Source organism: Rhyacophila brunnea, unplaced genomic scaffold, assembly GCF_057557595.1.
Source record: "Rhyacophila brunnea isolate RB1 unplaced genomic scaffold, BYU_Rbru_1.0 scaffold_9, whole genome shotgun sequence".
In the NCBI taxonomy this organism is placed as follows: domain Eukaryota; kingdom Metazoa; phylum Arthropoda; class Insecta; order Trichoptera; family Rhyacophilidae; genus Rhyacophila; species Rhyacophila brunnea.
This window is the reverse complement of record NW_028233361.1, coordinates 27490305-27515605: the sequence shown is the minus strand read 5'-3', so window position 1 is coordinate 27515605 and position 25301 is coordinate 27490305. Positions and strand designations below refer to the sequence as shown.

General features: G+C 32.5%; 1 protein-coding gene across 1 annotated transcript; it reads right to left on the bottom strand.

Moving 5' to 3' along the window:
* Positions 1-814: 814 nt before the first annotated feature.
* LOC147063468 (alanine aminotransferase 1) lies at positions 815-25213 on the bottom strand. The gene is made up of 10 exons (XM_085959682.1): positions 24973-25213; positions 24400-24649; positions 23780-23869; positions 16940-17034; positions 9546-9739; positions 7121-7452; positions 6293-6499; positions 5127-5270; positions 2684-2798; positions 815-2182 (listed from the first exon to the last, which is right to left on the bottom strand). The coding sequence occupies exons 2-10, from the start codon at positions 24640-24642 to the stop codon at positions 2034-2036; spliced, it is 1569 nt and encodes a 522-aa protein (XP_085815808.1). The 5' UTR covers positions 24643-24649; positions 24973-25213; the 3' UTR covers positions 815-2033.
* Positions 25214-25301: the final 88 nt, after the last annotated feature.

Here is a 25301-nt window from a genome sequence, read left to right as displayed (position 1 = left end):
TTTACATTCTTGAAGGGACTGACTAAAAAAAATGTAGACAAAGGGCAAACGTAAATTGGTCTGGATCATATTATGTCAATGTGTTCTTTCCCCTTTTCAAAAATGTTCTTTTTGGATTATAATTAGTACGTTATTAACTCACTATATATAGGTACGTACTTAACTTTATTGAAATGTGTAGGAACTTGCAAAAAAATAAGTTTCTCGTTTTATAAATTAATACTACAATAATATGTACCTATATTCCAATGTAAAATAGTTTCGACCCTTACTTACCTTACAATCCTAAAAATCTTTTTTTTTAATATACATTATTGTACATAAATGGGACAAGGCAATATAAATCTTACTCTACTTAGTGCATTTTTTTGTTTTATCACCATTGACACGAAAAGGTCTATTGGTGCATTTTGAAGGCCATACAGTATTGTCTTGAAAAAAGGTTATTTCTCAAATATTTTTTCTTACAGTATAGACTATTTAAAAAAAACTTAAGTAGGTATGACATAAATGAATGGGTCATTGGAAATCCAGAGATTCTAAACAAGTAAAACTATTTTTTAATAATAAAAATATTAATTTATATTTATGTTTTATATTTATTTATCAATTAATTTTTCCTCAATTTTAATTAAATCCGAACTGGAACGTGATAATACCTTGTAGGAGGCTTGAAGATTTTACGAACCGGTACGCTATTCTCGGGGGATTAACGAACCGGAGCTACGCTTCGGTGTGTTCTGGTCCATTCCGAGCGCTGTGTGTGAGTTATGAATGGTTAGTGATGGGTAGGGATATCGGTACAGAAACACAATTCAAAATTCAGCACATATTTATTATTAAAAGATTCACTAGTGTTCAGTTTAATAACATGTCCTTAATTAAAGTGGGTTTGTAATCATACATAAAAATACATGTAAATGTGTAAATAATATCTAGGGTTAATTTTACATCTATGGAGAGGGATACTAATATATAGTATTGTTTAGTCAAAGTGAATTCAAATTAGAAAATTAATAACATAAGATAATACTTTTATAAGTTGACTTTAAAAGGAATGCATTACATAAACGTCCATGCAGGAACAACAAAAGGAATTGCCTATGATAAGTATAACAGAGATAACAATATTATAATTAAGAAGTCAATATTAATATTTTTAATCAAAACAAGTAGTATCACATCACAACAACATTTACCATCTACAATAAAAAAAAAAAAAAACAATATTCAATATTAGCAACACCGTGATTTATTTTTAAGGAAAGACTTCCCCACCAATGCCAGAGAAAATAGAGCAATGGGAAAGTTTGATTTTTGTTTTCACTAAACAGCAGGTGAAAACCAGTTCATTTTATTGATATAAAATAAACTATTATAAAGTGTTGCCTGTATGTTATATTACATTAAATTATTTAATTTGAAAATAAATAAAGAAAAAGGGACAAGCCACAGAGATATATTTTTAACAAACATTACGAACTCATTGTATGGTCCTATAAATTTGTAGTTGTTCTATAAATAGGTAGATTGGAATGAATTTTCGTATTATTTTGTATTCTATTTTTGTACCAAGTAATTTTTATAAATAATAATTTCGTTTTCATGTACCTATAGGTTATAAATCTAAAAGAAGAGTAGTTATTAAAACATGCATAATGCAAGTTCATTAATAATAGAGCAGCTCAAATGCATATTTTAAATTAATAGAATAATTTTTAGGTTTCATTGAAAAGTTATTTGCAATCCACAATTTTTTTATATAGTTACTTATAAAATGATATTCAATTTATAAAAACTACATAAAGTTGTAAGTATGTATTAATAAATGCGCTTTTAGCAAATTGTCAATAATATTATCAGTTAAAAACGGTGGATATTTGTTATAATAATATAAGATATTAATAAATAAATTATACGGGAGTTATTCATCATTTAACATAAAAATGATTTGTAAACGATATCTAATAATGTCGATTCAATAAATGAGCTAATCGATAAAAATTATGCGGAATAAATTAGTCTCCAGCAGGTTACTTATATTCCTTTACAAAGTCATTGTGGAAATTTTCAAAACTCTTCAACATCGCTTGCAATTTTTCAGTTTGGGGTAAAATGGTCGTTCGGAAGTGGTAGGTTCCGGGTTGCTGACCAAATCCGGTGCCAGGAACTACGCAGATACCTGAAACGAACAATATTCGAAACAATTCAGAAAGAAAAACAACATCATTGTTTGCACTATGTGCATACTTTGGATGCCACTAAACTTCACTTGAAAAAAATTGGGTAATAAGGCTAATGATTAGATTAGCTGCAAATCATGATGCAGATTACTTTGTAATAAAACTCTGTGAATTACTTGCCACGGGGAACACTGATAAAGATGCTTTGGATTTGTGTTAACAAGCCTTAAAGAAGTTTTTTTTTTATAAAATCCTAACAATAACTACATAAGTAAGGAACCAAAGCGAGGGTGTCAACGGCAGGCCACATTTAGAAACAATGGATTCATTGTTGCCAACACAGACAATGTTAATGTTTCTATAGTTACCAATTCAAACAATCTTGGAGTTGTATATGATGCATAGAGTGATAATAAATAGGTACACTACAATGAGGGTTACCTGTACTTAAGATGAATAAAATAAAAAAGTTCAAAGGCAAAGAGGGAATAAATATTTACCGGTCTTTTCCAAAAGACTGAATGCGTAGAACGTATCGGCAGCTTGGCCAGCCTTCTTGGCAGCTTCGATGGCCTTCGCTGGAAGCTTTACTTGTGGGAAAGCATACATAGCACCCTGAAAAACAAACAAAATATTGCACCAAAATTCGTGGGTATTTCTAAATTTTATACAAGTCAGGATAAATTAGATCCTCGCCAAAGATGTTGAAGAGAACCTTCTGTATAGATGGTCCCTGGTCTTCTGATTAGGTTAGCTACAAGTAACTTCACATTGCAGTTTCACTTCACACTACTATGAAATTTATTTGCGAATTTGCAGGATATAAAACAATCAGTGATAATGAGAGATAACATTTATAACTGCATATGACTAAGTAAACAGTTATAAACATCATTACTACCAAAAAGTGGCAGCCACTGCTTAAGTTAGAAAAATCGGCAATGCTGCAACTTAGCGATATGTATTAATATTTGTGCAGTTTACCAACTTAACTAAGAGCCCGATGCTCAATTCGTACTTACCATAAAATAACAGTAAAATTGGTAAAAAGCCGAAATCCATCTGTTAACTATAGATTATAGATATAAGGAATCCTTAACCATAGACTACTTTTGTTATGAACCCGCCCCCTTGCCCCCCTTCTGAATTTCCATTTACCACTGACAGCTGCTGTCAAAATACATTTACGTGTCTTTAGTACGGCCAATACACTCAAATTCATTTAACAATTGATCTCAATATGGGTATTGAACAACTATTAAATATCCGTGACATTTAATACGACATATTTTCCTTTACTTTCTTGATTCTGTACATGTTTTAATTTAGTAAAACCGATTATCGAATTGAAATGTCAGTGTCAATGAATTATGAATTAACTTTTCTTATTCAGATTTAGATATTTATGTAATATTAAACCAATAGATAGGTAGTTGAAATATATAAGTACTTAGTTACCTACACACCAACATGGTAATATTAGTTTTAATCACTCTCTATAATTATTCACATCATGGCATATTTGTATTAATTGTAAATGACAAAATCTGACATTTCAACGGCAAGTGTTACCGTATCGGGAAAAACATGGGTCAAAAAATAACTTATATTATTCACTAATTGCGGAGACATTTAATCATTTTAATTAAATATTAAATGTGTATTTATAGTTATTGAATTTATTTTGTATATTTTTCATATTTTTGTCATCGTTTAACAATTACAAAATAATTTACCTAAATTATGAAAAAGAGAATTTTTACATATGGTAATATTTTCAATAGAAAAACAGAACGAAGCTATTGCAGATTTGGTGGACCATAGACAACTCGTTCATAACTATGAAAGGCTTTCTGGATAGTGTTTTGTTGTAATTTTGTTGTAATTATGACAGACGATTGAGCATCGCGCTCTAAGCCTCATTTGTTTGTTGGATGTATTCAAATGTCATAAGAAATGGATATTAATTAGTCTAATACTAATAATAATAGTCCAAATACGCATTGAAATAACAATGTGATTTTGCCAGACCGAAGATTCGAACCCGAGACCCACAACATTATAAGCTGACTGCAGGGTTATCGCAGGCGAATATTGTATTCTGTGATATAAATGGTTACATACTAAAAAGACATACTTGTATTATCAAAAGTGATTGTTATACGGCTCTTGACTATCACACCAGTCAATTCTTGACTGGGCACGGTGGATTCGTTGCCAAGCTCTTTGAGTTTGGACTTGTCACCTGACTAACATGTCCATGTGGCGGAGAACTACAGGATGAAAACCACATCCTGTGGGAATGTCCGAGTATGTGCTCCGAGAGGGAAGAGATTCTCAAGTCGGTCCAACCAGTTGTTGGGCCCATCAGGTCATCCGACCTGATCGCTACAAGGCCAGTTTTATAACTTTAAAAAAATTTGCGACGCCTTATTGTTGACGTAAAGATCTCTTCACATAGTTTTTGCATGTCCGTATTGTTGAGTTTTGTCTTTGTATTATCAAAGCTCACTTGAGAGTCTGGCGACCTCAGTCTTGGGTATCTGCTCCTGAGACGTTACCAGGTGTAAAAAACTGCTAATGCTAGGATGCAATACGCTCAATTAAGACCGAGTGTGGTGCAGGGTGGTTGGTTTGGAGGGGTCATTGTTTGTGTTGTTTGTTAGATGCGTTTAAATGTCATGAGAAATGGATGTTAATTAACCTTTTACTCAATCTATTAGGTCCATGCTCTGGGTCCAAACACAAATTGAAAAAACAATGTGAATTTGCCAGACCAAGGATTCAAACCTTAGATCCACAGCATTATAAGCCGATATGTTACTGGCGAATATTGTATTGTGAGATTATAATGTTCACATACTTGAGTTATCAAAAGTGATTATTACACTATTAGTAACCTAACAATCGATGTCATTTGTGAAAACATTGAATTACACTTACTTGAACAGGGTTGCAGCTGTAACCTTCAAACGAGTTGAAAGCATCGGCAACCATCTTAGCTCTAACTCTAAGTGACTCCAAAACTTCCGCCTTCTCTTTCGCGTACAATTCATAAGATTCATCACCCTTCTTCGGTGGATTTGCCTGAAATATAATGAATAGAAGATATCAAAATACAATACGGAGAACTACATTATGTCAACGTATCCAAGATAATACTGGGCGCTAGATGGCAGTAATACAATGCGACAGATTGGTCTAATATGATCGACTTGATTATATTACAACAGTCACAGCCATGGCCCCCACATCCAGAGGCGGGCCCCCAGGCTAGGATTTTTGGCAGGCCCCCTACCTATCGTTAAAGATAAAGGCAGTGTGATGCTCTACAGTAACGTTTTCCAAATGGTGTACGGGGTAAAATTAATGTGTGTATTTAGTGTTTTTTTTTTGTATATTTTAATATATCCATTTGAATTATGGAGTTGTTGATTATTGATACACAATTAAAAATTGTATCGTACAACCACATAATTTTAAATAATAACATTATTAAAGAAAAATAGTGCCTTTTACTATTAGAGAGAATTTGTGATGTGTGTTTATATCACTTATCTGGTCGACTTGTCACGCCGGGCCCTTCATGAGCCCGGGCCCCCAGGCTAGAGCCCTGTCAGCCTCCGGCAGAAGTGAGAGGAAAAGAAGATGTGGATTCAAGCACCTTAAACTGAGGCATTGTTTTCCTTTGCATAAATAAATGCAGTGAGTGAATACTTAACATTTTCATGAAAATCGTGAAATTGAGAATTTCTTTGTGATGGTCAAAGACAATTATTAGTGTTATTGTTTCATTTGTAATGGCTCAATGTCTCAAGCCAATAATTCCTTGATAAAATTATAGAATGATTATCAAGAGTGTCATAGAACACTGCCTACTTGAAGCTGGACATGGTCATTAAAATGTTAATTTCTGAGATGAGAAAAGAGAATTGTGAGAATTTTTAAAATAAGACATTGGCAGTTTCTAACGAAGTGACCAGATCGTCTGCTTCATGCAAACTGCTAAGCAACGCATGACCTGCCTACCCCCAGGAGATCTCACTGTTAACATGCGCCTTAACAAACCTGGTTTTGGTGAATTAGTATTTGATGATTGATTAACTTACAACGCAATCCATAACAGTCTGTCCGAGCACAGTGGGGCAGAGCATAGCCGAGATAGACTTGAGCAGCATGGCTTTCACTTCAGGACAGATGTTGATGATCTCGCAGTAACCTCCCCTCAGACCGCACTCGCCCATGTAGCCTTTGGAGCAAGACATGAAGCTGGCCAGTTCCATTTCCGAGTATGGCTTGCCCATCTCCATTAAAACCTATAAACAATAGAGCAACATTGATTTTCATAATTTCACACATTTCGCACCATGAGTGTAAAACCGTAGTAAGTGCAAATGACATAGTTCAGAGATATGAGGGTTTAAAGTTTTGCTTCATTTTTACTTTGAGCCCTGGACATTTGCAGCAGTTTCTCTTTTAAATCTCGAAATCGAAAAATTTGCACTTGATATGGTTTTACACTCATGGTTTTTGGGTAAAATATAATATCATGTTATGAAAAACCTTTATTAAAAATAATTGATCACAGTTATTTTTTTTATTTGCAAAATATTATGTTAATTTCATATTTTTTGACAAAAAGTGTTATGCAAGTATTCTTCGGTGGGCCGTAAACTTGTTATATTTTGAATAGTGTGCAGTGACGAGAACAAGATTGAGAAACACTGGCCTAGATGTCCGCTGTCAACGTCACAGGCATGATAGTCTGATCCTACAATAATTTTTATTCGAAATTTATTATGTCAGAGAAGGAATTAAAAAACTATTGTTAATAATTATAAATTTAATGCTTTACTTATACTACCTACTGCAGACTGGAAAAAGTGATTGTTGGACAATAGTAAGATATACTGGTAATTCGTCAACAAATTATATACCTTTTTGAAGGAATGGAATTGTGATCCTTCGGCGTAGACATTGTCCTGATAGACCTCGTCAGCCAGCAGGAAGAGATTCTCCTTATGCGCGAACTTGATGATTTCTTCAATGTTCTTTCTGGACAGCACCTGACCGGTGGGGTTTCCGGGGTTTATGATGACCAATGCTCTGGGGTTGCAGTGCGTTCTGGCCTTCTTTAACGACCTGTCCAGCTCACCGACGTCCAAAGCCCAATTATTAGACTCGTCCAGATAGTAGCCCACCTGTTCGATGTCGAATTCGGCAAGGGTCGCGGAGTAGAGAGGATATTGAGGAATTGGGATCAAAACACCTGAAATATTACAGTAAGTATATTAAAAAATCTATCTAAGATTATTTATTAATTACTTTTATAATCCGTTGCCGAATGCCAAAATGACACATGCAAAAATTTCCAAGATTTACTCAAGAAGGAACGCACATAAAAAGATCTGCAATCTTATCTCTGACACTGATTCTTTTATCTTCATTGATCTTGGATTTTTCACGGTCATCCCAAGTTTTATGACGTCTATACTTTGTAATAAATACACAATTTTCTATAAGTATTAAAATATTTAAAAAAAATTTTTTCATGATAAAATATAATAGCTTAGTTTTGAATTTTCTATCATTTGTCACTCACTACACAACACTAGCATCATACCTTGATGGTTTATGATGGAAAAAAAAGGTTGGAATTAAATTTCAGCATTATGAACACATGTGAACTAGTCATTTACGGGAAAGAATAATAAATAGAGAATGACGGCACGTCTTCCAGTTCATCAACAAATATCAATAAAACGAGTGGAAATAAAAAAGTTCCGGAGCACTGATTAAATTAAATATTCTTATTAGCTCCCCCCCCAAAAACACAGCTACTGAGAAATTGCTGAAGGGATAGCCAATCAAAAAAATATGATAAATTATACAAGAAACCTACCAATAAATAATAATTTAAGTGCTTAATTAATGGACATGATGTAGTAATATTTATTTTGTGTGAAATTCAAAGAATTTTATAACTAAATCTATTAGAAGTTAGCCATGTGGTCATTAATTTGACCCATGATACAACCCTCTTGTGTAAAGTGCTCAAGAGCAAAGGCAACAAATTAACATAGTATGACATCTATTACAAAGGGGTGATTGAAGATGGCTGTCGAATTTTATGTTACACAATCCTGACATTCTGGCAATAATATGTTTTATCTCACATTTCTCTTGAAATTTATATTTTCCATGGATAAGTAACCAATCAATGTCACACATCTATTGCAATATTGGTCATACGTGCACAGAAGATCTGATGCATGTCCTATTATGGAAAATAAATATGTCTTATCAGAACACTCATAACTTTTAACAGTGAAATTTGCCTATCTGCATTTACAAATAGTACAAAGATGATGTTAAAATATTATAATGAATTCATAAATTTAATGCAATTGATAAAAATCACACTTTGCAACATATAAATGAAATAAATGTTTCATTCAGTTTTTTTGTTCTACTGTAGATAGGACATATTGCCAGAATGCCGTAATATGTATACATGTTCATACCATGTGATGGTGGAAAATGAAGAATTTGGAGTATCTTTGGGAGTCCTGAATAATCTGTACACTTTGTAGGAAAAATGTACATGTCATTATGATTCCCTGCCTTTTCTCATCCTACTAATTAACATTTCATGATCACATAAAATATAAATATTAATACCATAAAAGAGTATTATTGTAAATGTTGCGTTAAAATTGAGAAAAAAACCTCATTTGGTACATCAGACATCCTTGGTTACAGCACTTTTTCTAATTATTATTTTGTAAACACGTGCATTATATCTTCAAATAAAGATAAATAACATTCTATAGTAAAAAATACTCGGTAAACTTATCATTGGAGTTTGTATAAAAACCAAAAAATTGAGTTCTGTTTTTGTCATGATATACAATATTTTATAATGGTTTTAATGTGTAACTATTTCAAGGTTAATTTTTTCTCATTAAAAAATGTGACAAAATATGGCTTTAATTATGAAATGAATATATTATTTTATTCCAACATGAAATGTCAATTTTTAGGATGAAAAAAGACATACATCTTTCCTACAAAGTCTATAGATTGTTGAGACAACTTCCAAAGATAACCAGAATTCTTCATTATTGACTGTTATATGGCACCTGTGCCTTTAATTTTACCTGTACTATTCACCAAAGCCTTTAGATATTTGGGTAAAATAAATGTCTGTAATCCTAATCGCTGCATATTAAAACATGATGCATTATTTGCATTCTCATTTGGAAGACTATAATATCTAAATATTTTTTAATTTGTATCAAACAATAAATTTTTGGCCCTGTCAATTATGTCACAAACAATCAACAACTGATTATGTCTCACCTGGTTTTTTCCCTTTTACATGACAAATGAGTAGTTTGAGTATGCTTTTGATGCCATCGGACGCTCCAGCAGACAAAATGACATTCAGCCAATCGGAGGGGATTCCTCCATCCCTGGTCTGAATGTAGTTGGCCACATGTCGTCTGATGATCTCAATGCCAGGAGAGTCTGTGTATGAACCTACTGAGCTGCCTCTGAAAATACAACATACATCATAACTTACTAAAAATTGTACAAACAATATTATGTAATACATTGGAATACGTTAATCGGACAGTTTTGATGCGCATGTAAGTGAATATGCCTACATCATAAGTCATTAACTCATATAGTGGCAGTGTGTAAACGACAGCACAGATATTTAAATAAATCACCATCATTTAACTGGTAAATATTTCATGTTTCGGGGAGAAAAATTCTCTGCTGTATGGCAGACGGCCAATTAGAGACAGTAACATTTCAAGCAAGACTCAGTTTATAAGATGACTGCGTGTCCAGCAATCATTAATCAGACATTTCCTTTCTGGCTATGTGGCCAAAGAACCGCAGAACTCTTTGGAGGGGTATTTAAGAGAGACAGTTATTCACGTTTACTTCTCTCTGAAAGGGTATATTCGTCGTCTTTGGTATCCATGGCATTTTAGGCATTTAATTTGCCAAGACGGAAGATCGTTCATATTCCACATTGTCATGGAATAAAAAAATATTTGCAAAACACCATTCCAAAACCGATTACGTTCACACTAAAGTCTGACATGTTTGTTGTGACTCATTAAGTCACAACACCATAAAGAAACATAGAGAAGACCAGAGTATTTTGTAATATACCAATTACCAATATAAACAAATTATATTTCCAGCCAAAAATTGAATATCATATTAAAATAAAGGAATATAATTTAAACTGAAAGGAAAGAAAAAGAGATATTTTTAGGATAGTTCCGCAAGTGTATTTATTTACTCTTGACAGCTGTTATTCTTCAATGTGAGAGAAAACATTACAATAACAGAATATGTTAAAACTTGTTAACAGATTTAATGCATATTTATAAAGATGATTACATAAATATACATTTATTTATCAATCCTGCTGCATGATATCTTTCATACTCCATACATCACTGAGAGAAAATTAATGCATACATAAATTATCGACGTGTTGTACGCCCACCAATTTTCGATGTAATCTAAGAACTGCAATTGGATGATGCATATTGATGGACATGCGTGACAAATCCGCACCCCCACGTAATATACCCATCTCTGACCCCTCTTTGAAATGTTAACAAGACTCCTACATTAGGATGGGTGATTCGTGGTTGTGCATAGCCGTCGTAATGAATGTTGGGCCTTAAGTGGAGAAAAAGTACTAATGTTTGTAGTCTTGACAAGCTATTGTTTTATATACGTGTGTCGATACATTATATCCTATACAGACATCCATTATTCAGTGTGCACTATGATCATCAGTTTCATATTAATAGCGCCTGTACATGTGCATGGCCTCTGCCAAAAGAATGGATTTACAAATAAACGAGGCAAAAACTAAATACATGCCTGTCTATGTCACACCACGAGAAGTCGCACCAAAGTTAGATATTGGTGCATACAAGTTTGATACGGTCGACAGTTTCATATACCTTGGATCTCTTGTAACTCGACATAATGATTACAGAAGAAATTAACAAGAGAATCATGTCTGCGAATAAATACTACTTTGGCCCGTTAAGACATTTTAAGTCCCGCTTACTATCTCGCCAAACTAAAAGCACTCTTTACAAGACACTTGTAAAGCCAGTGCTCACCTACGCATCGGAAACCTGGACATTAACTCTGCGAAATGAATGAGCCCTGAACATCTTTGAAAGAAAAATTCTCTGCCGTATATATGGACCGATCAGGGATGGCACCAATTGGAGGAGAAGATATAATGCTGAGCTCTACGGGCTGTACGAAGATTGCAGCGCAGTTCAATCAATTAAGATTGGGAGACTGCGATGGCTAGGTCATGTGCACCGTATGAATGACAATGAACCGGCAAAGAGAGTGATGTCCAGCAATCCAATAGGATGTAGAAGAAGAGGGAGGCCAAAGATTCGCTGGTTAGATGGAGCTGCCAGTGACTGCCGTATTCTGGGGGTACCAAATTGGAAAGCGGCCACACTGGATAGGGACAGGTGGAGGGAGCTGTTGGAGGAGGCCAGGACCCACACCGGGTTGTCGCGCCCCTGATGATGATGATGTACATGTGCATGGATTCACTTACAATTTACACCAATAGTGTGTATTTTAAACTATAGCGATAATTACTGTTTACACGTAAAAGTGCTGACTGTCTCGCCAATCTCATTCTGCAACAGTAAGCGAGACGCGATGTTGTCATTATATAGTGCTATTTGACAGGTTTTGAAAATTAGTAACGTCAAAATGAGTCTTTGCGCGCGGTGTAGTTCATTTTATTTTCCGGCAGGTTCCCCACTAATTGTTTTACTATGCTGGGGCATATATCGCAGCCCAATTGTCACATGAAAATTCAGAAGCTTCTGAACTTTTTTGATTCATGCATGTAATCTTGCAACTTGCACACTAAAATGTGTTTACACATATCGTGGCCGCAATAATACATACTGCTAGCAATAAATCCATACACATGTAAACGGGGTATTAGATTATAAGAAAAATGCATAATTAAAATAATATAGATTAATTATGTTATTTTGACTATCAGAATTTATCATTATCCGGAGAATATTTAACTCCACTTTATCATGTTAATAGTAATTTTATCATATTAACCCACGCACCGTGCTGAGCATAATATAAATATGCCCAAACAAATAGTGTCTTCATTGTGATGGACAATAAAATTAAGCATGCCCAAAAGTAATTGAAATAAAATTTTGCAACAGTTAATGTCAGTCAGTTACGGCATAATTGACTTGCGTTGATGCTTACTGAACACACAAAAACTCTTCAGTATTCCTGATCTTAGGTTAAAATAAAACGCAATATGTACATCGACAGATTAAAAAAAAATTGTTGATTTGTTTTATACTTTGAGTAAGGATCTAGCACAGTGGTGCACAAGCTTTTTGAAAGGGCCAATTTATCCATTTTCTAATTTTTCACGGGCCGCAAAGGGTAAAAGTATTGAAAAATAATGATATATTATACTAGATGCAATATGCATTTTATGTTTTATTTTTAATTTAATAGTTACATAATTTTATCAGCAACTTCAATCACTCTCCACTCCGCATTACGTGCATATTTGCATGATGGATCGTAGTAGTGAGATTTCTGACACTGCATACTGGCAGCAAGCATTTTCGGTAAACATGTCGGGTTCAATGTTTGTGGTTGCTGCCACTGCTGTTCATAATCGAACTGTATTTTTTCTGTTAAGACAAGCGATTTTTTAATATCGATTCACAAACATCGTGCACTGACAAAATTCTTGGAGAACTAACACTAAAATGCGCATTTCGAAAACAATAATCTAAAAATAGACTGCACCTGCACCACAGACGGTGTGACTCATTGTAAAAAGATGAATTTCGGTCGCAAATCTATACCCTTGAAAATATAATCATATTAAATAATAAAAAATAGCATTAAGTTTTCTATCAGTGACGATTCAGATTATATACCGTTGCTACTGCATAATTTGTTCACATATATTTATCATATTCAATGAAAAATTTGGTGATGAAGTACTTGTTATTTTGGTCCGCAACAAATGCCATTTCCGGCCGCGTTTGTGCACCACTGATCTAGCACATTCCTCATTTCCAACTACAATATGTTATTTTAAATCTACAGTGAGAGTTTTTTTTTTAAATTGGATACGATGATCGTTGGTGATTTTTATTTATAAATTACCTAGGTGTATCCAACATACATTATTGTTTTAATGAGAACACGTATTATAATAGTGTTTCTCAGACTTTTTTGGAGTCGAATATTTTGGCATCCCACCAAATAGTTGCTCAGGGGCAAAACATAAAAAATTGGTCGTTGATTTTTAATTACAAAATGGATTTAAACTAAACTAATTCTTACGTTAATTACACCAATTAACTGATTGCGGCATAGAAAAGATTAAATATTAGTTTTTATTATTTTTTAAATGTAATAAATTGACATTTCTTTTATTAAGATGTCGATGTTGATGTTGTGAATGACAAATGAGGATCGCCTCTATTCAGTATAACAAAACAGTTATTAGTTTTTGTCAGCAAATGAATAACATGATTAAATCCATATTCAACAAGGTAAGTTATGGGAAATGTGATCACCATTTCACTACCTACTTTATCCAAAAATTATCTTGGTTTTGTTTACATCCAACTTGAGCTCTCATATCAATTGCATTCACACCAATCTGGGATATCACTGAATCGAACCAAAATATCTACATGAAACTGATTCAAATGCACAATGTATATAATAAGATTATCATCTTATACTTCAATCAATAGTCACCAATTACATAAATTGAGGTAACTCACAATGTCCAATATTAATTATGAGATGATTGAGCTTTTCTCAGATTGCAATTTTTTGAATATATCTGACATGTAAAAAATATCACACTTAGCACCACCTATCTCTTCTCCAAATCGGTTGTCATTCATAAATGATACAATACTGTCCCAAAGTGCAACAATGCAACAAAGACAATTACCCTTTGATATTCAACTGGGCAGTGTTGACCTATGTGTCCCTGATAACTATCTTAGAAATAGGGAGCATCAGTTGATTATTCTCCCAAGGTGCAGAACCAAACTGCCACTGGTAAAGCCAATTGGGAGGGCGATAACTATGTTCAACCAAATTGCTTCGAGTGTTGATATATTCCATTTGCGTGAGGGTGACTTTAGGTGGACATTATTTGATAAATTCTTAAAATAGCGTTTCCTTAGCAAACTTCATTTTTATCTCTATTATTACTTTTCTTTTTCTTTCTTCATTATGATACTGTTTCATGTCATGCTGTGAACGTCTTAAACTTATAATTTGTAATGTCCACAATATGTTAAATAAATTGAATTGAATTGAATTGAACCTCCGTGTGTAATAGTAATAGACATTGTGCACAAGTCTTTATTTGATGACAAATAGAGATTTTAGATTTAGATCAAGGAACTTAAAATTGACTATTATATTATAAATATATTATATTTATGTAATAATTTATTAATTGAATGTTAATTGTTTTCATAGATTTTCATATAATTTTAATATATTAATTTGACAGTGGTCCCACGAGAGTTTGCAGTGGCCCACCATTTTTGTTCATTTTTGGCCTGTGGCCCTCTTGACAGAATACTGTAGCCAGGTGGCCCTCAATTGAGAAACATTGTATTATAAAACATTTTTGGGTATATAAAATATCATATGACACTGCTAAGTTGACAAACAGGTATAACTTGAAATAATGTCATCATATCAGAGGTAAAACCGATTGGGTGCAATAGTTAATTATTGAGTTAACTTAATGAGTTTTAGTCATGACATTATAATATCATTATGTACCCATCTAAACTATCAGAAAGAAACAGTCAATAATGATAAATTTATTTGAGCGGGGTTAAAATAAGTAATGAGCAATCCGCATCTCACGGGATGATTTTCTGTGGCCTAGCAAAGAGTTATTTTATAAAACGTCGAGGAATAAGATAATCGGTTCGGATAAATAAAGTCTGCGCATTATTGGGTTGAATAATGTTACGTTATAATAATCATTAGGTTACTAACAATAAAAATTATATTATATTGGTAACTAGAGTTTGATACAAAGAGAATCGTGGCAGTTATGTGGGTTATCATATGCCCAGGATTCTTCTAAATCCCGCTCTATATTGGGTAATTCAATTAACACATAATATGCCAAGAAAAATTAATAGACTGTAAGGATATGAGTCTCATCCAAGATAAACAATAATTATTGTGTTTTATCAGTTATCGTTTACTACTATCAGTGTATCAGACTCATTGGGTATTTTTTTTATTCAATAATAGATATATGAAAAGCAATATATAAAACGTTTCTTATCATTTATACTTACAAAAGGGTTATCACAAGAGTACAATATAAAGCTACGCAATTGATAATTAATGATGAAATAATTATTATGAATGTTTCTTGTGATTTCTTTAATATTTATGAATGATCAATTTTAAAGAGAATTTAAAAAAAATACAATTTGTAGTCAAACAACTGTTACTATGAGAAATTAACAATTCATTATCAAAAGGAATTTGAAACCGCATTAACCTATAGCATAGTCAGAGTGGCACCGAGTAAAGGCTTGCTTACACAGGCTTAGTGCAATTCATTATTAATAAGCATTAGTTTACGGCCTGTTTACACATGTCGGCATTAGTGCGAGTAGTGAGTACTAATGATTAGTACTAAGCCCGTGTAAACAAGCCCTTAGACAAAACGATGCAATAGGCTTGATGTAAACGAAGTCGAGAATTGAAACCGTAACAATAAACAAAAACGTCCTGTGCAATTTGTGCGCACCAGAAGGAATCGCATCTGCACATGTTCAAGGTTGAATTGCTCTACAGCTAATTGAATAATATATTGTATTTAATTTTAAAATTACAAAATTTTTTAACAATTTTGTCAAAAAAAATTATAAGTAAACTATAATTTATAATTTTTCAATTCATTTATGTTGAATAATATACAAACTATATATGACTGTCTTTGTCGTGCAATGGAAATCTACACCTAAATTGGACAGCATTGTGGACAAGTTGATATAGTTTACAGTTTATATACATCCATTGTGAACCGAGGTAATGATATAACAGAGGTATAGATGTGTTAGCAAGAGTTGAGGCTAAGTAATACTCACAAAGACGCATTGTTTACAAACAGGATGTGTCAAATATTTAAATCGACATCAACATATACGCATGTTGTCCTCTTTTCGCTATAAGCGCAATAAGTAGGTGTAAGCAAGACTAGCGGCTGTTTCTCGTAGACGTTGTGCAATGCCCGTTGCCTCAGAAATGCACCAATACACACAATCTCTCATATCTGTGTTCGCCTCAACTTTTTCGCTGCATTTTTTTGATACAATCTGGATTGGGAGACTGCGCTGGTCAAGTCACATGTGTCGTATGAGTGATAATTAAGTGGTAAAAAGAGTAATTTCGAGCAAACTGGTAGTGCACAGGAGAAGAGGCTGGCCAAAATTTCATTGGCTAGATAGAGCTACCGATGACTAGGGTTACTAAATTGGAAAGCGAGATGTTGAAGGTTGTTGTCGCGCTCCTGATGATGTTGATAAAAATCTTCTAAGATTGTATGAAGTGTAATTTAAAAAAGTGATAGACAAATAACTCTTTTTTAATAATAGTTACATAATAATTACCTGCATCCGTCAAGGATATCTCTGGCTTTCTTTTTAATGTCGTCTGGAAACTGTTTGTCGTTAAGAAGAGAAGGATATGTTACTAAAGCAAGCACCTGAAAGAAAAAACAACAAATTATTATTACGCTAGAGATATTTTGAGTTGGGTAGCATATGAAGGAGTTTTTAGTGGTAAAAATTTGTTAGATTTAAAAATGGAAATTCATATGAAGTCAATACAACAGCTGTTAAACTATGAAGTTTTTATTAACAATCAATCAATCTTTTAAGTGTTATCATTTACGATTATGGTCTGCAGATTAGATAATTTAATGTAATGGAATCACAATAACATCAAGGCAATATAAATTTACAATTCAGTATGTATCTCTGCCATCAATAAGATAGTTCCATACATCATATTGGATACAAAACATTGTAAATTTCGTCATAATCCTTGATAGAATTAGCTTCAGGATATTTTAAGAAAAGTTATCTGAAAACTATGTGCTTATTTTACAAAAATGTTAGAGACATTGATAAGACACTAGATTGACACACGGTGTCACGTGTATCTATATAGATTATGGAAACATACAAGTAAAAATTTTGATAATATAATATTTATATTATTAGAAAAATAAACAATGAAGCTGTACCAAAGAGCAAACTCGAGCAGGCCCATTCAATAAGAATAAAAATATTTTTGCTCCAATTTCTTGAACATAATGTAACTAAATAATAAGAAGTAGACTACAGTAATTTATTATTACTGTAAAATCTCTACTAATAAATAAGAAGGATGGAATTAAGTTATTGAGATAATCACGAAAAACCGTGAAACATATTTAGGACTGCAAAAAACGAAATAAAATGTACTTGCCTCATTAAAATTAATAAAAAATCATGTTTAAAGTTAGTCGTAAAACATAGAAAATGGCGGATGATGAATAATAGAAATTACTTTGCAATTAACCTTTGGTTTAATTCTGTTTAACTAACAAACGTATGAATGCTGGAAAAGTACTTACAGAATCAGAATTGGTTTCTAACTTTGAAACTAATAGCCTCAAATGTTCATCTATTAAGATTTTACATATTTTCATCTATGAAAAAATCATTTTACTTATACTTTTTGGTGCTGTTAAATACAGAAATAAATCTCCTAGCATATGATCTTAACCGACCATAGTCGTCACTTTAGCAGATTCATCTATTTTATTTAAATTTGACTTTCGCATTTATTCACACCGTATCAAATTAGCCACTTACAATTATTGAAGGTAAGGTGGAATCTTTTTAATTGTAGAGTTTCGTTTACAGGGTTTAGTCTTTTAGCCTGGCAATGACAACATTCAAAAGAAATCAAAAATGTAATTTCCATTCACAGCTTCCGGGCTGTACAAAAAGAGGTAGGGGGCTTGATTTGGTTAGTGGGCCGTAGATAAGTCGCTAGTTAGTCCTTATTCAAGCCGCATAATCAACCGCTATTCACAGCTTCATAGACAGTTACTCTACCGCCGTGGGTGTACTAATGTAATTTACGTACTTATGTTAAAAAAGTCAGTTACATTTATTATGAACCTCTATTCTGTGGAGGTTTCTATATTTTATTAGGATTTTCTGGAGCCCAAACAAAAATTTTGATTGAGAAAAATGACATATTCATGAATTTGACTCATCCATAGATTCCGAGACTGCGATCTACCAAAGAGCAGAACGTCTTAGAGCCTTAAACTATTCAAACTCTCAAGGAGGTTTCTTAATGGATTCTTTTCTTTAATGTGAAATGGTTGTTAGCCATTCATGCTCTGGATCCAAATAGTTACACATTGAAAAACAAAATATAAATTTGCCGGATACAGGATTCGAACTCGTGACCCATAAGCTGCTGCAGACATTCTGTCGTTCATCCATCGTCTGCACTTTAAACTATTATAAATACATCATAAAAATGCATGTAAAAAAATTGTCTAGCTTATGCTTTCAGGTAGCGACATTTTAATTGTTGTTGAATTTTAATTGAAATAAAAAAAAAGCAATAAGTAGGTTATGTTCATAAAATACAGTTGATATTGTGTTTCTTTACCCAACTGAAGAGGATCAATAAGAAATTTTAAAAAGACATCAGAATAAAATTCAATAGAATAAATAAAAGACGAAAGAATTAACAAATATTATTTGAATAATAGTGTCTGTTCAAAGTTGAAATTCAACTAAAATTGGAAAATAAACTGATAAAGTTAATAATTGTGTAAATTCATAATAGACATTGATCTTCACTAACAAATAATATGAACATGAATCGTGATCAACACTATTTGGATAAAAATCCGTTAGGAACAAGTTCAAGGATAACCACAATTTCCATGTATGATCAATGTCACATTGAGAATATTAGCTGTGTACATGACCGCATTTTGGTCTAGGCAAACTAAACAATTGCCTAGACATATTATAAACTTTTTAATGTTCTGAATACGAAGCATACTTCTTCCACCACAAATTCCGTACTATATTTTTTTCTTGGTGTTGTTAGGTTAGTAGTAATATCTAAAATAATGATGTACAATATAATATACACTGATAAGTAGAGGTTGTGAACGAAATTTCTCATCTTGAGAATTCTCGAGACATCACAAGCTCTATTGAGGAGAGAAAAAAACCTCATACATTCGATTCTGAAGGAAAACAATTTGGTAGCAGTCTACTGCAAGATTCAATATAAATTTTTTTCATGTTTGAAAGCGAACGAAACAATGTTTATTTGCAGATTTCAAATTTCACTTCCAAAGAAAACTTTTCAAGTGGTTACTCAGAACATTAAAAAAGGACTTTTAGAGGGGGTCGGATTTAAGGTCGTGCCTAGTGGCCCTGATTCTCTTAATCCGTCCCTGGCTGTAACTGAAATATTTATCAGTTATGTAACATATGACATGAAATCAAAGACATGAATACTATCAATATTGCATATACGTATGAACAAATGGCTGTAAATATGATGTTTGCAATACTATTGCATGTATGAAATCATAAGTAACATAAATGTGTATGTGTGTGACTGATGACTATTTGGATACACATCACTAATTGGTCGACCTCCATCAATTTAGATTGTTAACAGTTGTATGGGATCGTTGCGTAAATAACAATCCTATTGTGGATGCAACACTTTTGAATTAATTTTGTCACAAGTTTAATGCAAATAAATATAATTTCATTTATTTAATTCTATCAAATATAAAAACTACATTACAACTTTTCACACATTATAATAATTATATACTCAACTACCTATCAGAAGAAAAATAGTATTTAAATGAATATACAAATAACACTTTGAATCACCCAATATTTATTAAAATTAAAAATTTACTATTTTATTCGTAACCTAATTTTTTGTTAGAACTGACTATTTGTAACCAACATTTTTGCTATTTTACAGGGTAGCATTAAAATTGAGTAAAAACTGCTGAAGGGATTAATAATAACAATGTGTATTTTTGGTTTTATAGTATTTTTAATCCTTTTAAAAATTAATTATTTGTATAATTATTATAATTTCGGTAAATGCCAAAATGAAGTTTTGAATAAATAACAAACAACAATGGCCCCTTGTTGTAACTTATTTTTTATTTTTTTATTATTTAATTATTTTCAAATATCTGAATCACAAAGAAATAAGTGAACAAATGGACACAACAAAAGGCCTAATTGCACCGGCAGATTCGCAGACCTAACCAGATTCAACGATGATCATCGTGAGCAATAATCGATTTCACATAGCAATTTCACAGAATGATTCAGCTACCCACTCGATCGTGTTGACGTTTGAATTGATTGGTTTATAATATACGCTCTGTTTGCTAGTGTTAACAATAATAATTATAAGTAAACCAAAAAATATAAATAGATCAGTTTAGTGGCAACACTAAACAGTCTTCCCTCATGTTGTTACCTACTTTAAATACCAATGGAAACTATTGGCGATTACATTTTGACAAGGTTAGTAACGTGAGTAGCTGGTTGTATTTTTTTTTTAACCATATTTGATCGAAAGGAGAACATATGGGTCTGCAGAGTGGGGGTTGTATGAATAGTTTTTTTTTTTTTTACGAGAAATGGATGTTAGCCACATGCTCAGTCTATTAGGTCCATATACTAGGGCCAAACACACATTGAAAAACAACATGTGAATTTGACAAACCGGTGATTTGAACCCGGGACCCATGACATTACAAGCCGTAACCGTTTGACCATTGTGAACTACTGTATTTAATAGCATATTATTAAAATTTTGTATTATTATTCTGATAAAATAATGAATAAAGTCAAGCAACCTTCATTATGTAAACGTCAAATTTGCATCATGTCAAAGTGAAGACAGGACATGCCATGTGAAGCTAACGGTTAAGTCGGATATTTTCATACGTTCTCGGTAATCTTCAACCCAACTTTCATCGATCGGTGAGTGAATCAAGCACTAAAAATACGAATTATTCTATTTTGGGTATGGTTTCAGGGAACAATTCAAAGTGGCATTTCACGATCGTGGCAGACGATCGTCATGAGAATCTGCCAATGGAATTTGAGCTTAATAAAAATAATAAACATATCATTGATTGCAATGCAGCACTCTGCACTTTAATTGTTAAAAAGGGAAGATATTTCTGTGTATTAAATTTAGAGCAAGGACACATTGTTTTGGGTGAATGGCTGACAATCATTCCTCGTAAAAAGTCAGTTAATTAAACTATCACTATCTGGAGATTCAAATGCTTTAATTTTGTGACAACAATGTAGTTATCTAGTCTAATAAAATATATTCAATAAAATTTTAACTGGATACCTACGTCATAATAATATGCAATGTGCGTTGTTTGTAAAGATCAAACTATTTGTATGTTAATTCAACATTCTTCTGATATAATATAAAACCAGTTAGACTAATGCTCGCTGGTAGCTGTTTGCCTAAATTTTTAAGTCTATAATGCGACGTAATCTTTTAGTAAACATTATTAAATAATTTTTGGATAAGGTGTTGTTTACACAGTTGTATGATCGCATTTTGATAACATACGTATTAATATAATGATCATGTGAGAAAAATGTGGTTTATCACTCATGGTGGACAAATTTAATATCAGTTATAAGTCTGTAGGTTTAATAGTGATTTCAATGTTAGTAGCAATGTTATTCTATGATTTGGCATTGATTAAAAATATTCTCATTAACCAAGCGAAAAGTCTTCTGGTATACGTTACAGAAATAAAATAATAAGGTATTTTTCGATATTTATGTAACCATTTTGGTTTTTGTTATTCCAATTTCAAAATACTCATTTGATGTAAGATTTAAAAAAAAAATAAGCGAACATAATATCATAATATCTAATGTCATCTATGTATCAATGACAGTTCTCGCTGACAGGATGTTATTCAAAAGAAATACGTTTTAATAACCAAGAATAATGAGGATCACTGTAAAGTGTAGGTACTGATATAATCTTTCTTTTTATGATATCTTTGGATGCATTTCAAGGGAGTTATCGTATTTGCCGATAAAAAATAATTAGTCACGAATATTTGCTCACCGGCAAAGTGTGTTTAAAATATTTCAATACTTCGCCATGTTGGCGAAAGGAATATTTATATTGACACAGTGCATAATGTCATAATATACCATATATACCTATGTCATAGTTCTATTAACCATTAAAAATATTTCTACTGAACTGTCTGTTCGAATAAATCAGTTTTGTAACAACTCAACAACATTCCACTCCCCCTCATCATATTGTTCGGTCAGAAAGCAGGTAGTAGCTAAGTAATGTTCAAATTGCTTGAATTGTTAATACACTTGAACGCTGAGTGAGAGGGTGAGTAAAAATCAATAGTCAACTAAAACAATGTTTCTCAGTGCAGTTTAGCAGAGGGGATGAACATGCATGCAATTTTTTTAAAACCACTATTACCTGAATACTCCAACAGTTTGTCACTTCACGAAAAAGTTGGGTGGAAAATTATTAATTATTTGATTAATTTTCTCGATAGCGAGAGATTGATTGTGACGATAGTCTTGAGATTTTTCAAGAAATATAGAGAAAAGTTAATTTAAGTTTACTGACCTTTTTTATTTTAATTTCAAGATTCTCCTTTCTTGAGAAATCATGTACCTACCTACCTATGAGAATCTCAGGAATTAGATAAATTTAATGTTCACCGGGGATCTAGTAATTTTTTTTTGAGATTCGGAAGTCAAATTGTTTTTGCAGGTTTCTGACAAAAAATATTTTTGGAAGAACTAAAAAATTGAAAGAATTGAAAAAGTCAAGCAATTACAAGCTCTATGGATACTGATTCCAGGATCCCAGGCAATCCCACAAATTTTTCACAATCTATTCCAGTGTTTGGAAAAAATCTATGATACCGTAAATTCTGAGAAGATAAAAATACATTTGGATAATCTACGGGCACAATCTATTATTGCGATGAAAAGTGTGTTAAATTTGTTAAAATTACAATTGTATTAAATATTGCGTAAAGAGGAAATAAAAATATTCAGAACTGTAACTGAACTGTTAAAATATGATAAAGATTTTTTTAAACATTTTTTTGCGATACTACAATTTTACAGTTTACAATATTTTTTTTATTTAATTAGAAACTAACAACTAATTCTGAAATACCAGGATTCCAGTATTTTCAAACACAGAAATTTGTTATTAATAAATCGTATTCCGAAAACGCAAATATACTAAATTATAAAGTTTTTATGATTCAATGTATAAAAACAAAGTTTGATGACACCCATAAGCCCCAAGCTTGTCCACTAAAAACAATATAAAATGTATTGACTCACCTGTCTTATAAAAGTAATAGGAACCTGCCCCATGGCATGACAATCTCCAATGTTTGCTTTAATCACTTCTTTGAATGGTTTTGAAACACCCTAAAAGAAAAACCATATTATTTCATAAATAATAATTATAATTAATGAATTTAACATAAAGTGCCATATTGTTGTGAGTATATTAAATTAAATTTGTATCAGTCACTTCTTTAGTGTTAAATAATATTAATTGATATTTATAATCAATAACAATGACAATTTTTAATATATTATAGGAAGTGTGTTTTGAATGAAAGTAGGTATAAGTATAATATATTTTAAATTTAAAATACCTAAAATTTGAAAAAAAGAACAACACATTATTATGTACGATGACCGCCAAATTTTAATAAGGATGTATGAAATATAATTAATTACTTCCATATTACAATCATAATGTGAATAAAAAATTATGTATAAAGTTTAGATAACATATAATGTAAAATTCAATATTGATTATTATACGGTAAATTATTTTTTTATCGTAATATTAAAATGTGGGTTAATCGATAGTGCAGTGTTTTGTGTCGTTCGCAAGTGGTTTAACATTGTAAAAGTCAGGTAAAATTGACAGATGAATGGTAAAGTACCTTGGCCAATTCCTTTTCGATCTCTCCCGCTCTGATGACGAGAGGTCCTCGAACGGCGTATTCCATAACTTTAACATTGGGATTAATATCGTCGATCGTAACGCATCTCTTGGCTGCGGTCGCCATGGTTCTCGTGCAAATGTCGAGCTGAAGCACTCTCCTCAGGTTGACGTTCGCGTCGGCCGGGCGAGTCCGGTGGAATACGCGGACCCCGCTTATCAGTCGACTCGCTGACATTGACATGTTTCGGCTATTGTTCACACGGAAAAGTAATAACTCGATTAATTCAATCCGCAATCGATCAATTGACAATAAAATACGGTAGAAATCTGTATGAAATATTCGATTTACACACGGAACTTATCTTGTAAGTAGGCAGACTGTGACTGAAATGGTTATGTCATTCATTATTACATGGTTTTTTTTATTATTTATTTATCAGTAAATGCGATGCGGGGTCGTCGGTTTATCGATAACAAGAGTTGGATTCGATCCTCTTAAAACCCTAAACAATTCATACGCTGTTAGATAAGATAATGATTCAATAATTAATTGGTACAGTCGGAGACTTACCCTTTCGTCACAAAATATTTGTTGAAACTGTCAGTGACGTGACGAGCGCGTCTTTCTTTTCGCGAGGAACTCAAATTGCCGTGAAAAAATATTGTTATCGTGACATAACCTATCCAACACAGTTAAGACAAAAATAGACAGATAGGAATCGTCACAAAATCAACATTCAACAGCCAAGTTCATACTTATTCACATGCCGCGAATATTTCGAAATTCCGCTGATTTTGGTCAGCTACCTTTTGTTTTATAGATTGGTATTGCCTTTTGACCTTTTTTGTATTTTTTAGGTTGCTGATACTTACTCTAGTTTCTAAATTCAAAATGTATGT

Bases quoted from the DNA above. Each gene is read 5' to 3' on its own strand.
- LOC147063468 (XM_085959682.1), bottom strand. From the start codon at position 24,642: ATGTCAATGTCAGCGAGTCGACTGATAAGCGGGGTCCGCGTATTCCAC. The intron at 23,870-24,399 runs GTACTTTACCAT...TTTTTCTTTTAG, and splicing joins TCGAAAAGGAATTGGCCAAG to GGTGTTTCAAAACCATTCAA. The intron at 2,799-5,126 runs GTAAGTGTAATT...TTTGTTTTTCAG, and splicing joins ACAGCTGCAACCCTGTTCAA to GGTGCTATGTATGCTTTCCC.